The sequence below is a fragment of the Mus caroli genome, unplaced genomic scaffold (assembly GCF_978045245.1).
Source record: "Mus caroli unplaced genomic scaffold, Mus_caroli_1 scaffold_15, whole genome shotgun sequence".
NCBI classification, from domain to species: Eukaryota; Metazoa; Chordata; class Mammalia; order Rodentia; family Muridae; genus Mus; species Mus caroli.
In genome coordinates this window covers 55,361,627-55,374,569 of record NW_028227270.1, presented here as the reverse complement: position 1 = coordinate 55,374,569, position 12,943 = coordinate 55,361,627, and the positions used below count along the sequence as shown (strand labels likewise).

At 37.7% G+C, this 12,943-nt stretch overlaps 1 protein-coding gene across 1 annotated transcript in view; it reads right to left on the bottom strand.

The window, feature by feature from the left end:
- Nucleotides 1–12,943, bottom strand: part of LOC110307694 (contactin associated protein family member 3C) — a 178,905-nt gene that overhangs the window by 140,864 nt on the left and 25,098 nt on the right. Inside the window, exon 3 of the mRNA XM_085830734.1 lies at nucleotides 1,013–1,206. Coding sequence (XP_085686860.1) covers nucleotides 1,013–1,206 — 194 coding nt within the window. The remainder of the gene's footprint in view (nucleotides 1–1,012; nucleotides 1,207–12,943) is intronic.

The window sequence follows — 12,943 nt, the reverse complement described above, 5'->3', positions numbered from 1 at the left end:
CTCGAGCATAGAATCAAAAGCAGAACTAAAGTCATTGCTGTGCATATTCTAGCTGATCCAGCTGAGATCAGTAGATCATAGATCATAGTAGATCCTAGAGTTTCAATGCGACGTGAAAGCTAGTAAAGAACACATTGTCCTCCAAGTTCAAAGCATATTTCCTGAACTTGTCAAACATAAATTCTAAATTTTATTCATTTATTAAATTTAAATTTTCAGTGTCTTTAGAAAAATGAGATTAAGTGATAAGCTAGAAAAGAATTCATTCAGGACACTAAAGCAAAGTAACACAGAGCCACTGATGGTTTTGTTAACAAAAGAAAAGGAGCTATGAATTTTATATTATTCCTAAACTTCCATCCATCTTGTATGTCTATATCTTCTGCTTTTGAACTCTTACCCCAAAAATATCTTTCCTCAGATTAATATTATAATTTAGTTAATACAGAGTTCATACATGGGCCAAAATATCATACTTTTCCCTATGAATATGTGCAATGATTACATACTAGCTGAAAATGAAAGAACCTAGTGGGGAAACTCCCACTCAACTCCCGATTCCCCGTGCACCCAAGAATCACGAATAGAACACAACACCTTGATGTAACAACACGAGGTATTTTAATGGCGGAGCTCCGGGTTGAAACGTATCTCACACAGGAGCCAGTGGATTCGACCATGAGGCTTGGAAGCTAGGGGTTTTTATAGAAAAGGAGTGGGGCTGGGGGAGGAATTGGTGCGGTTTCACATGATTGGTCCATTTAAACATCAGCAGCCTGTTAACATTTAACTTAGGTCAGAGGGGTGGGAGATAGGGAGGCAACGGGCCTGCCCGGGCATGTCCTGGCCTGTTCTGCTATGTTCTCAGCCCCAGGTTTCAAAGCTCACAAACAACTCTTTGGGCTATTTGACATAAATTACATGAATCACAGGTCTCAAGTTTTATTTCCTTTCGAAAACACTGCTTAGCTGATAGTGTGCAACAACATATAGCTATTATTATCAAACATACCGAGATGCTTTCTTCTTGATGATACTGTTTCCAGTTCCTTCCACCATCACTGAACATCAGGAGGTAACTGGTCACCCAGTCAGAACTCCCGTATCCACCCTGGGTGGCCACAGCAGTGACCTCCATTCGTTCTCCAAGGTCAATCTGCAGCCACTGATATTTATTTGATACAAGCGGTGTCCATCCACCAGCTCCTTTTTGGAACAAAAAAAAAGTAGAAAAAATATAAGATGAGGAAATTCCTAAAGATATATATGTGTGTGTGTGTGTGTATGATGGGGGATTGAAACTTATAAAATGTAAATATATAGTAAATTTAAGATGCTTATAGATTCTCATTAAAACAAGAGTCAGAAGAATTATAAGCAAATAAATGGGCTTTGCATTGTTTTTATAGTTGCCTAGGTGACATATGACACCCAGTGGTACAGCTCTTCCCAGAGTTACCCTTTGCCAAGACAAGATACTAAAAAGCTACAACAGGAAATACGGTGTTGAGTATGATATAAACAAAAGTACTTATACATTTATTCAGAGAGACATTTGGGAGAAGCATTCAAGAGGACGGGATGGGTGGTTTTTCCTGTGAGAAACCACAAGTCACCTTTCTAGTACTGCAAACAGTTAAAATGAGAAAGAGAGGTAGTAAGACTTTTAGCATCCATTCTGACCCATACACTTCTGAGTGAGATTGTACTGAGAAGTCATTGACTTCTCCCACATTTTGTGCCTTTTGATGAACAGCACAGGCTAATTTTTAAGAGCTCTTATTTTCCTAAAGACACATCTGGGGACTGTGACAGGGACGCCAAGCTCTGCCAGTGTTTTATTCTTACATGATCACATTTTGCCTGCTGTTTTTCCCCAACTTTTAAACTTCAGTGCTCCAAGGAAACAGTTGAATTCTTCCATGTGTTTTACAATTTAAAGCAAGGGAAGGAAGAAAAATGGAAACTACAAGTCTTAGATCATGTGCGGAGAATGTTAAATGTTTTTATGCACATATAGGTTCCCCACCAAAAGCATCTAATAGTTTGACCTTATTGTATCTATTTTATTAATGAAAACAAATAACTGACTTGCACACATTTACAAAATATTTTTTCAAAAATCTGCCCATCTTCATGTATTTTTCTTACCCTATACAAGGACATGTTTATGCGATTTATTAACCACTTTATGTTTTTTTATAATATACTACTGGTTGAATTAAGTTTCTATTTTATAATTTTTTCTGGCTCTGTGTTATTGTGCATATGCTTTACGTTAAACTGTCTCATTTTACTATCTGAAAACTGTAAAAGCCACAAACTGAGTTAAAAATCCCACTATAGAAGCTTTAATTTTTTTTTTTTTAAAGCACATATCCTACGGAAGATAGGAGTGTCCCAGAGTATGTGTTGACTTTGTCATGTGGTGCTGTTTATGAAATGTCCTAGTTAGGGCTACTATTGCTGTGATGAAACACCATGACCAAAAGCAAGTTGGGGAGGGAAAGGTTTATTTGGCTTATACTTCCATATCATAGTCCATCACTGAAGGAAATAAGCACAGGAATTCAAATACAGCAAGAACTTAGAGACAGGAGATGATGCAGTAGCCATGGAGGGGTGCCGCTTACTGGCATGCTCTTCATGGCTTGCTCAGCCAAGAATTCAGAATGACCACCCCAGGGATGGCACCACTCACAATGGGCTAAGCCCTCCCACATCTATCACTAATTAATAAAATGCCCCACAGGCCTGCCTGTAGCCCAATCTTCTGGAGACATTTTCTCAATTGAGGCTCCCTCTTCTCTGATGATTTTCCCTTGTGTCAAGTTGACATAAAACTAGCCTGCACAGGAAAGATTAGGAAGTGTGGCCTTGTTGGGGCATGGGTGTCACTAGAGGTGGGCTTTGAGGTTTTAAAAGCTCATTCTAGTCCCAATTAATATTCTCTCTCTCTCTCTCTCTCTCTCTCTCTCTCTCTCTCTCTCTCTCTCTCTCAGATATAAACTCTCAACAACTGCTTCAGAGCCATACTTGCCTACCTGTTACCATGCTCCTGGTATCATGGTCATGGATTCTAACACTGTGGAACAATAAGCACCCAAATTAAATGTTTTTTTAAAAAAATGAACTTCCTTCATTATGGTGTTTTGTCATGGCAATAGAAAAGTAACTAAGTCGAAAGTGGTACCAGGAAGTAGTATATTGCTCTGACAGGACTGATCTTGCTGCTTTTTGGGCAGAGACAATGAAAGACTGGGATTTGGGACTAGAAAATGGTTGAATGCTGTTAGCAGGGTTTAATGGATTTTCCTAGTAGGAGCTTGGAAGACAACTGAGAGTAATATGGACTATGAAGGTCAAGATCAAGAAATTTTCAGGGGGGAACAATATTGGCAACCAGGCTAGACCATTATTTTTATATTTGGGCAAAGACTATGTGGGTGCTTTTTGACTTTGTCCTAAGAATCTGCTTAGGGCTAAACTGAAAAGTTTGGGGCTAATTTTATTGACAGAGGATATTTCAAGAGATTCTTACATTGACTCTGTTACCTGATTAGTGATCATTCTCATACAAATCTACAATGAAAAAGAACAAGTATGACAAAAAAGAAATATGAAATGTACAGTTTGAAAAGGAAAGGAGAATAAGGAAATGTAATTTCTTGTACTCAAAGAGATGAACTTAAAGAAATGGTTTGGTATTAAATGGAAGAAAAGCAGTAGTACACAAAGGCCAAGAGCCCACTCAGCCAATCCTAAAAAGGCTCAAGGTATTTCCTTCACCCAAAAAGCAACTAAAAGGGAAGCGTTATAAATGTAATTTATAAAATTTTCATCCCAAGCAACCAGAGGAACTTGGCAGCATCAGCCATATGGTGGTATTGCTTTAGAGTTATGACTGGTACAGGAATAAAGGAGTTACGGGATCTTTCGGTTAAGAAAAGATGCTGAAGCCAGGTGTGTGGCAGGGGAGTGCATATATGGAGGCTAGGAGACACTGTTGTGTGAAGCTGTGAGTGAAGCCTGAATTTTATTGGAAACCCCTAGATGTTGAAGATGCCAGAGCCATAGGATACATGACAAGGAAAGATGCAGACATGGAATGTAAGAGAGACAGATGTGTTTCGTTCAGCAAAGCTAGAAGAATGAAATAATCTAAGCCTCATGGCTTCAGAAATGGAGCTACAGGATTTTCAGTTTGGTTTATGTGAGATCAGTACTTCCTTATGGCTCTCAGCATTTCTCACTTTGGGGATGGTGAGGTATATTCTGCTTCATTGTCTGTTGGAAGCACATAATTTCCATTTGCAGTTTTCAGGGGGTCACATTGGGAACTTGACTATAAAAGTGATTAATTGTTGTAAAGCAGCCAAACATTCTTTGCCAAAATATCACAAGAATGAGCTAGCCCTGTTGCCAATATTGCTCCCTCTGAAAATTTATTGAGCTGGGCTTTCATAATTCATAATATACCAGCACTGCTACCTACCAGCATCGACTAGAACAGTGTATTAAACTCTGCATACAACATTCAACCATTTTCTAGTCCAAAGTCCAAAAGTCTTTCTCATTCCTCCAAAAAGAATTTTTGAAATGTATAAACCAGGAGGGTTAGAGACAGGAACATGTACACTGTGAAGAGAAAGTTGTCAATGCAATGGCCAGGACTGCCTCCATTACTGAACATTTTTGTGTAGGGAGGAATGAAATCACATCATCTTTAGAAGAAAGAAGACAGCTATAAAAGAATGTGGTGGCAGTCCTGAAAACAGAGTATGAGGAGATTGTTGTATGACATCAATTCACAAGTGTAATGGACAGTTAAGGACATAAAGGCAGAATGGGTCATCTGAAGCTCTTTTTAGATTTCATTGCTAAATAAAACATAATTTTGCTATGAAAGTGTATGACTTAAAGTGAAATACAATCCAGGAATTCCAATTGATGGAAGTTTATCTCCACTCTCAAATTTAAATGTTCAAAGACATGCTATTCATATTAGAAATAAGTTAAGAGCAATCTAAGCAGATAAACACAGGCTGATTTAGATGTATCTGAGACACACCTAGAACAAATGAATTTCTTGTTCAGTTCCATTCTATTCTTTTTCATATTGCTTATTCTACTTACCAGCTTGGATGACTCCTTTTATTAAGAAAGTGATGAAATGCTTACCCTTCTATTATTTAATGCTATTATAGCTGGAAACGCAGGGGTGAAATACTTAGAAATAACAATTTCAGTGAATCATAAATTAACCATTTGAATGTATGAACTGTTAGAGCGACTGAAAGCCTTCAGTCAATCTTCCTTCAAAATATTTACATTTCTGTTAAGTATATAACATAGTTAAACAATCATTTGTTAAATTGCAGTGAAAGCCTTATATGAAGAGAGTGTGGGAAATGCTGTGGTGGGCAGAATGATAGGAGCTTCTAATAGTTAATGAATGCTCATATGCTTAAAAAACATTTAAGGATCATTTTTCAATTTTAACCTATGATGCTAAATTTCTACTAGGAGTTATAATTTCTTTTTAAACATTATCTCTCTCATCATAGACACACATGCACATTATGTGTATATATATATATATATATATATACACATATCTGCATGTATGTATACATGTGGGAATGTGCATTGGAGTACAGAAGTCTAGAGAGCCTCAAGGCATCAAACTCCCTGGAACTGTAAGCTATCTGTATGGATGCTGGGAACTGAATTTGGGTCCTCTGCCAAAGTAGTATGTGCTCTTAACCACCGAGCCTTCTCTACAGCTGTGCAGCTATAATTTCTAACATATGAAATAATTTTTATATCCAATGGCCCTTATAAATATTCAGAACCATGTTTTTAAATTATCACAGCATTAGGCCACTATTTTTCTGCTTCATGGTAAAAAATAATTTGTCAAAGTTTTAAGGAAGCAAGATTAAGTGCCTGGATGTTTCAGATGTGGAAGGAATAATACCCAGTGTGTCTTCACTTGATTTGTGTTTGAAAATGTGTGCATTTCTGAATTGTCCTTTTTAGAAGAGATTAATTCCCGTACAGCAATACTGACTTCCATTCTAAACTGTCTACCTGACTCTGGCTAGACTCTTCCTATCGAAATTCATGACTGTTGGCACATAGAGCTTTCCTGAGTAGTTAATAAAGTATTACTTCTGGCTACAAATGAGAGATAATGGAAGCACTTACTGGAAACAGAAAGGGAGTACAAAATATGTACATGCATCAGCCCAGCCAATGTCAAATTGCTTCTGGTAAGAGTGTCCATCTCATTTCAACTCCTTTCTTCCATTTCACATGAACAGAGGAAAGTACATGTGAACAGAAGTGGAAACAGTCTCGTGTAAAATGCTACTGGGATAATCAACATATGTTCATAATCAAATGTATAATAAAATAATTTTCATAAAAGAATCATTAAACACTAACGTGTCATAATAATTTCAACTCTATGTTGCTTTGAAAGTCCTAGAACTCACTATGCAGAGTAGGCTACCCTCAAACTCATAGATATTGGCTTGTCTCTGCCTCCTGAGTGCTGGTACTAAAGGCCTTCACCACCACACCTAACCATTTTAACTTTTTGTTTCTTTGTTTGTTTGTTTTGAGACATTGTTTCTCTATGTAGCCCTGGCTGTCATGAAACTCACTCTGTAGACCAGGCTCGCCTCGAATTCAGAAATCTGCCTGCCTCTGCCTCACAAGTGCTGGGATTAAAGACGTACTCCACCACTGCCAGGTGTCCATTTTAACTTTTTAAACTTACATTTGTGATCTTGTGTGTGTGTGTGTGTGTGTGTGTGTGTGTGTGTGAATGCAAACACATGTGTATGCATGCCACAGTATGAAAATTGTCCTCTGGCCTCTACTTGCACAGTATTCTCTCCTTTTCACTTGGGAACTGAACTCTGGCTGGCAGACATGGTAGGAAATGTCTTTACCCTATTGAGCCACCTCACTAGCTCCAGAGTCTACAGTTTTGCTTTTTAAGTGTTTATTTAAGTAACTTTGAATCATATAGTTTTTCTAAGGAAACTAGAAGAATGAAAAGTAAAAGCCAATTCTCTCTCTCTCTCTCTCTCTCTCTCTCTCTCTCTCTCTCTCTCTCTCTCTCCCCCTCCCTATTTTATTCCTTTTTGTATTTTGGAATATAGCACATTTTAGAACCTTTGGATTTGCAAAACACTTATTAATTTGCATTTCTAGGAACTATCAAAGTAAACTTGATAATCAAAAATGTAGGTTTAATGGTGAAGCTTGAATTACAAGGAATGTATATGGTGCCAATTTTTCTGCAGCTGGATGGCAACATATATATTATATGTGTAGCTATTTGTGTACAATTATTTTATATAGGTTCTTTAAAATCATAAGCACAAAATTAATTGTGACTAACTTTTCATCCTTGTTCTTTAGAAAGCAGAGGAAGACAAGCTAGACAAAATAGCAATATTGACATACTCACATGCCAGTCAGGAACCTTGAGAGTTCAACTGTTGTTCCCATAAATTAAGAGACTATCAAAGTAATATGTCTGACTTCTAAGGCCTTCAAGAGCCACAATTTCTTAGTTTGCTGTGTTATTCTTATCATTTCTGTACAGCGTTCATCATTCATCAGACTCAGGGAGGACTCTGACTAAAAGGCTGAGAAGAATTTTAGGTGGGTCAGACGTGAGGCCAGAACTCTATCTTGTAGGCCTTATGCTTAGATATCAGGTCATCTGTGCTGCGCTTAACTCTCTTCTACTTATCTAATTCTCCTCATACCTCATCAACCTTTGCTCTCTTCCTGTTATATCCTCTTTTTAAAAGTGTATTTCACATTATCTTATCTAATTTCTTTAAGTGTCCGAACAATGTATGAGTTCATTTTATATATAATAATACCTTAAACCACAAACTTCTTGCTCTTCCTTAGAAAAAGTTACAGATGAATTCATCTAAATTAATTATAGAATATCTGCCTACAGCTTTTTCATACTAAGGAAGAGGAAGTAATGAGATGAGACACCTGGAATTCTTTATGGAAGCTCTGGCACATAGCATTGTTAATTCTAAATACAAATGTGAAAACTAAATAACTTTAAGCATAATAGAAATATATAAAATGGGCTGGGGAGATGGCTCAATCAGTAAAGTGCTTATTGTATAAACAAGAAAAACTGAATTCCTATCCCTAGCTCACATGTGAAAAAGGCAGGCACCAAGCTGTACACTTGAAATTTTAGCAGTAGAGAGGCAGAGAAGGAGCTTGAATACTCAGCCAAATCTATCTGTGACCTCCAGTTCAGTGAGAAGCCTTGCAGAGGCGGGGAGAGAAGACGGGGCCAGGTGTGGTGAGTAACCCGGTTAATCCCTTTGTGCAAGAGGTAAAAGCAGGAGGATCTCTGTGAGTTTGAGGTTAACCTGATCTACATAGCAAATACCAGGCAAGCCAAGACTACATAGTGAGATACTGAAAACATAGTGTTTGTCTGAAAAACAAATCAAGATGGGAAGCAATTGAGAAAACATCTCAGTGCTGATCTCATCATGGAAGCCTATGTGCATGCAGAGAAATCCACACAGACAAAAAATATACATGCATACACACCAGAAATGAGAGAAGAAAATACAACACTTAAAAAGTATCATAATAAAATGGAACACAACCTTAAAAATATTCTTCCTAATTTTCATCTCTTTGATCTCTATGATCAAAGATTTCTGACTTAAGCAGTTTATATGCAAGATCAACATAAATTTCCTAAAAACTATGATATGGAAAGAGTTGCCATACTGATCACTACCACCATCGACACCATTTTATTTTCCACAATCTGAACTGAAGGGAGTTCAAGTCCCCTGGTATATGTGAAACCAAATAAAATTGAGCCTATACAATAGCTATGACCTAACCAGCTATATATTAAAATGTATACAAGGGATATGGAGATAGCTCAGTGGGTAAAACTCCTATTACACAAGCATGCAGACCTTAGTCAAGATCCCCAGTACCCAAGTAAGAAGCTGAGTGTGGTAATGCAGAAAGGAGAATGCTGAGGGCTCACTGGTCATCGACCCTACCTCAAAAGGCAAATTCTAGGCTCATTTAGAGTCTCTGGTCTCTAAGTGTAAGATAGAGAGCAATAAGACATCTACCTCTGGTACTTAGCTTGCATATGCTCACGTGTGGGTAAAGCCCCACCCTACACATGTGTATACACACCTAAGGTGCAGACAGGCATGAATATGTACACACACATAATATTTACATAGACATAAAAGGGAAGATATGTATGCATATATGCAAAATGAATATTCATTATAAAAACAATCCCAATTGTTGTAATTTAAAAGTATTAGGTGTAAAATTATACTTTAATTTTCAGTGAAGCAAATAAAGTTCTCTAGGTTCACAATTACAGAAGCAATTACAAAGACCTATTGATTTGTCTTACAAGAATAACCAGCATGCACAAAAATAGATTTCACTTCTAAAACAAAATTTAACACTGGGATAGTTATTTCACAATAAGGCATAATATGGGAAATATATTCATCTTATTCTTAGGGTTTCTTCCTTTGAGTTTTTTTTTTCAACCAGTATCAGAGTACTGACAGAGTGATGATCAATTTAAATGAGACCACAAGGGGATTCAGTGTACATCACAAGAACACCATGGGTTGCCATAACTTAGTTAAGCTTCTTTAGGACTTTGATATGTCTTTGGTAACACTTGACATTATTAGCTATTGTTTCATGGCTGACTCTGGAGTTTTCTACGATGAAGTCTTAGGTTGAATCCCACATTACTTGGTCTATCCTTGTAAGGTTCTGGGACAGATTTGTAATGTACCTAGTAGATTTTACTCTCACTATTAGCACTCTCAATTAGTTTTGTCCCTGAAGCATTTGCTAAATACTAGCTATTTAGGATCAGACCACACAACGTTTTATTGTTCTAAAATATACACAACATAAGAAATTTAGGCACATAGTTAAATGACATTTAGTACATCGAAGCGCTCAGCCATCACTACCATTTATCTCTAGAGTTTCTTCTGTCTTCTCAAACTTTGTACCCACTGATGAGTAACCCCACCTATGCTAGCTGCTGTCAATCACTCTTGTATTTTCTGTCCTTGGACTCTGACTAACCTGGGCACTTCATATAAATGGAATCAACAGTCGTGTGGTGTTCTCTAGTTTGTTGTTCTTTAGTTCATGCTTTAGTTTAAGGCATGATGCCTTTAAAGTTCTTCTCCATTGTAGCCTGGTTCTAGCATGGTCAGAGCTCCAGATACTCCACGTGTGGATCACATTTTGTTTACCTAGTCTTCCACAGTCAAACATTTAGGTCAGTTCGGCTTGTTTGGCTCTTGCGAATAAAGACTGTTGTTTTGTGTACACCATATCATGTGCTAAGTGAACTACACAACTTAATACACATACAACCTATTTCTCATAACTTAATTGTCTCCCAAAAGATATAATGTACAAATCTTATAATTGTGGAATCAGTCTTGGGAAGATAAAGGAATTTACCCAAAGTCATACAACCAATAAAGAGAGACTGAAACAAAACAAAACAAAAACAGAGCTCTATGATTCAGTTTGTTCTTCCTCATTAGGGGTGAGATTACTCCCTTCCTTCAAGAAATTTGGAATTTGACAAAGAAAAAACCTACAAAATAATGAAGTAAGTCAGAGGGCATGTGGTGTTATGAGAGAGGGTTTTTATTTTTCTTTTTTCTTTTTGTATGGTGGTGAGGGGAATGTTTGTCATACTTAGCTTACATGGATAATTAGTCATCCTTAACTGGCAAATTTGAAACTCAAATATGGATTAGGACCTGTTTTTATACAATTAGAAAGTTAAGAATAATCTTAAAAGGTTTGAGGAAGGGCACAGAGGCAAAGATAAGAAAAGTGAGAGACTTTTTGGGAGCCTCAAACATTTCTATCTGTCTCAAAATAGAAATTTTCTAGGTCATGTTTTGAAGGATGGTGAAATTTTTGTTGATAAGGTTGAGTAGGAAATAGGATGTGTTTCATCAAGGACACGATGTAGGATTTTAAGACCATGAAATGGGAGTTAATCCTCCTGAAGGATTCTAAATTTCTAATGATGCAAGACCAGGTGTATGCAGATAAGACTGATGAAGGCCCAAAGGACTCAAATAGCACAACAGTTGAAGAGTGGTAGAGCCTGGTTGTGGAGGGCCACTCACACAAAAGAGCAGGATGAATAGTCCCTGCTAACATAACTGATTGGTATATGTGTGGGTCAAGGATCTCAGAAATTTGGAAAGGAATTGTCACAATTTTAATCTCAAAAATAAACCAGGGCAGAGGGTATGGCTCACTCAATAAACTGCTTGCCTTGTAAGCACAAGGATCTAGGTCAGGTATGGTGGGTGGTGCATGTTTGTAATCCCAGCACTGGAGCACTGGGAAAGTGAAAGAAAGTAGATCCTTAAGGGGTCACTGGAAAGCCAGTCAGGTCACTTGGAGAGTCACAGACTAATGGGAGACCCTGCCCTCCCACTCAAAAAATAGTGGATGGTGAAGGCTGCCTGAAGAACAATAACACCAGAAGTTGACCTCTTGTCTACACACACACACACACACACACACACACACACACACACAGAGAGAGAGAGAGAGAGAGAGAGAGAGAGAGAGAGAGAGAGAGAGAGAGAGAGAGAGGCAAGTACATGTATAAATATGCACTAGCATACCAATGTGTCCTAAAGTTTATGAGTGATGTCAATGAGTAACTCACAGTGATGATAGAGAAACTGGTATGTGCAAATTTCCTAAAGCATATTCAGTGACAGAGTAAAGGGTATCAGGCTTAGAGCTATGAAGGAGAAAATAAAGGAGAAAAATCTAATTCATAACCAAAGGCTTCTAGGGAGGGCAATGAGGTTTTGCCAGGTAATTCCAAATATTTTAGAGCTATAAAAATCTCACAGAGTTGTTTTACATTCAACACACAATCAAATACTGAATTGATCCAAATACAATACATAAATTCTGAAGTCTGGTTGCATTTTATCTTAGGAGAATGTGATCAACTGTGTGTGATTCCATATCTCTGATGTCCTTGGATTTCACCTAAGGCGAAATCTCATCCTCACAGAGAATGTGAAACTTTTTGGCACAAGTATTTTGCAGTGAGTTTTCATGTTTTTAAGAAAACAGAAACATCGACCCAATGCCATTCTAAAGTAGAAGATGTAGAAGTGAGCATCCAGACTGTTGAAGACATTGAATATTGACTTTACTATCGAGCATATCAGTTTAAATCTCACAATCACATAGTCAAGAGGGAAAATATTTCATTTTTTATCACCCAGGGAGTTATTAAATGGGAGCTCCAGCTCTGGCTGAGCCTGAAACAGGTCACAAAGATGATTTCCAACCAGCTCAGGATATATGTGGTCAACCTTTCCTGTAGTTGTTCATTATGCTCAATTCTGCTCCAATGAACCCCACCATCATCAGAATATGGTACGGACAGGGGGCAGGCTGCCTCCTCTGTAAGAGACACTTCCATGTGGACACTTACATTTCTGAACTTAAGTGGAGCTTTCAGATAAGTTGACACTGGAAGACCAAGTACAAGGCCAGAGGTCTCAGGGAACTTGTTATTTAAGCATGAAATGTCCCCCATAGGCACATGAGTTTTGATACTTGGTATTCAGTCACTATTAGTGCTTAGGAATGTTGAGGAGCCTTTAAGGTGTGCAATTTTCCTGAAGAAAGCCAGTCACTAAAGGCAGGCCTTGATATTTTATAACATAGACCTACTTCATGGGTGCTTCTGTTTCCTGAGTTTGGATATAAGGTGACTACTGCTTCCCTTTCTTGCCACCATACCTTCATCACCATGATAGACTGTATCCCTTCAAATATTAAACCAAAATAAGCC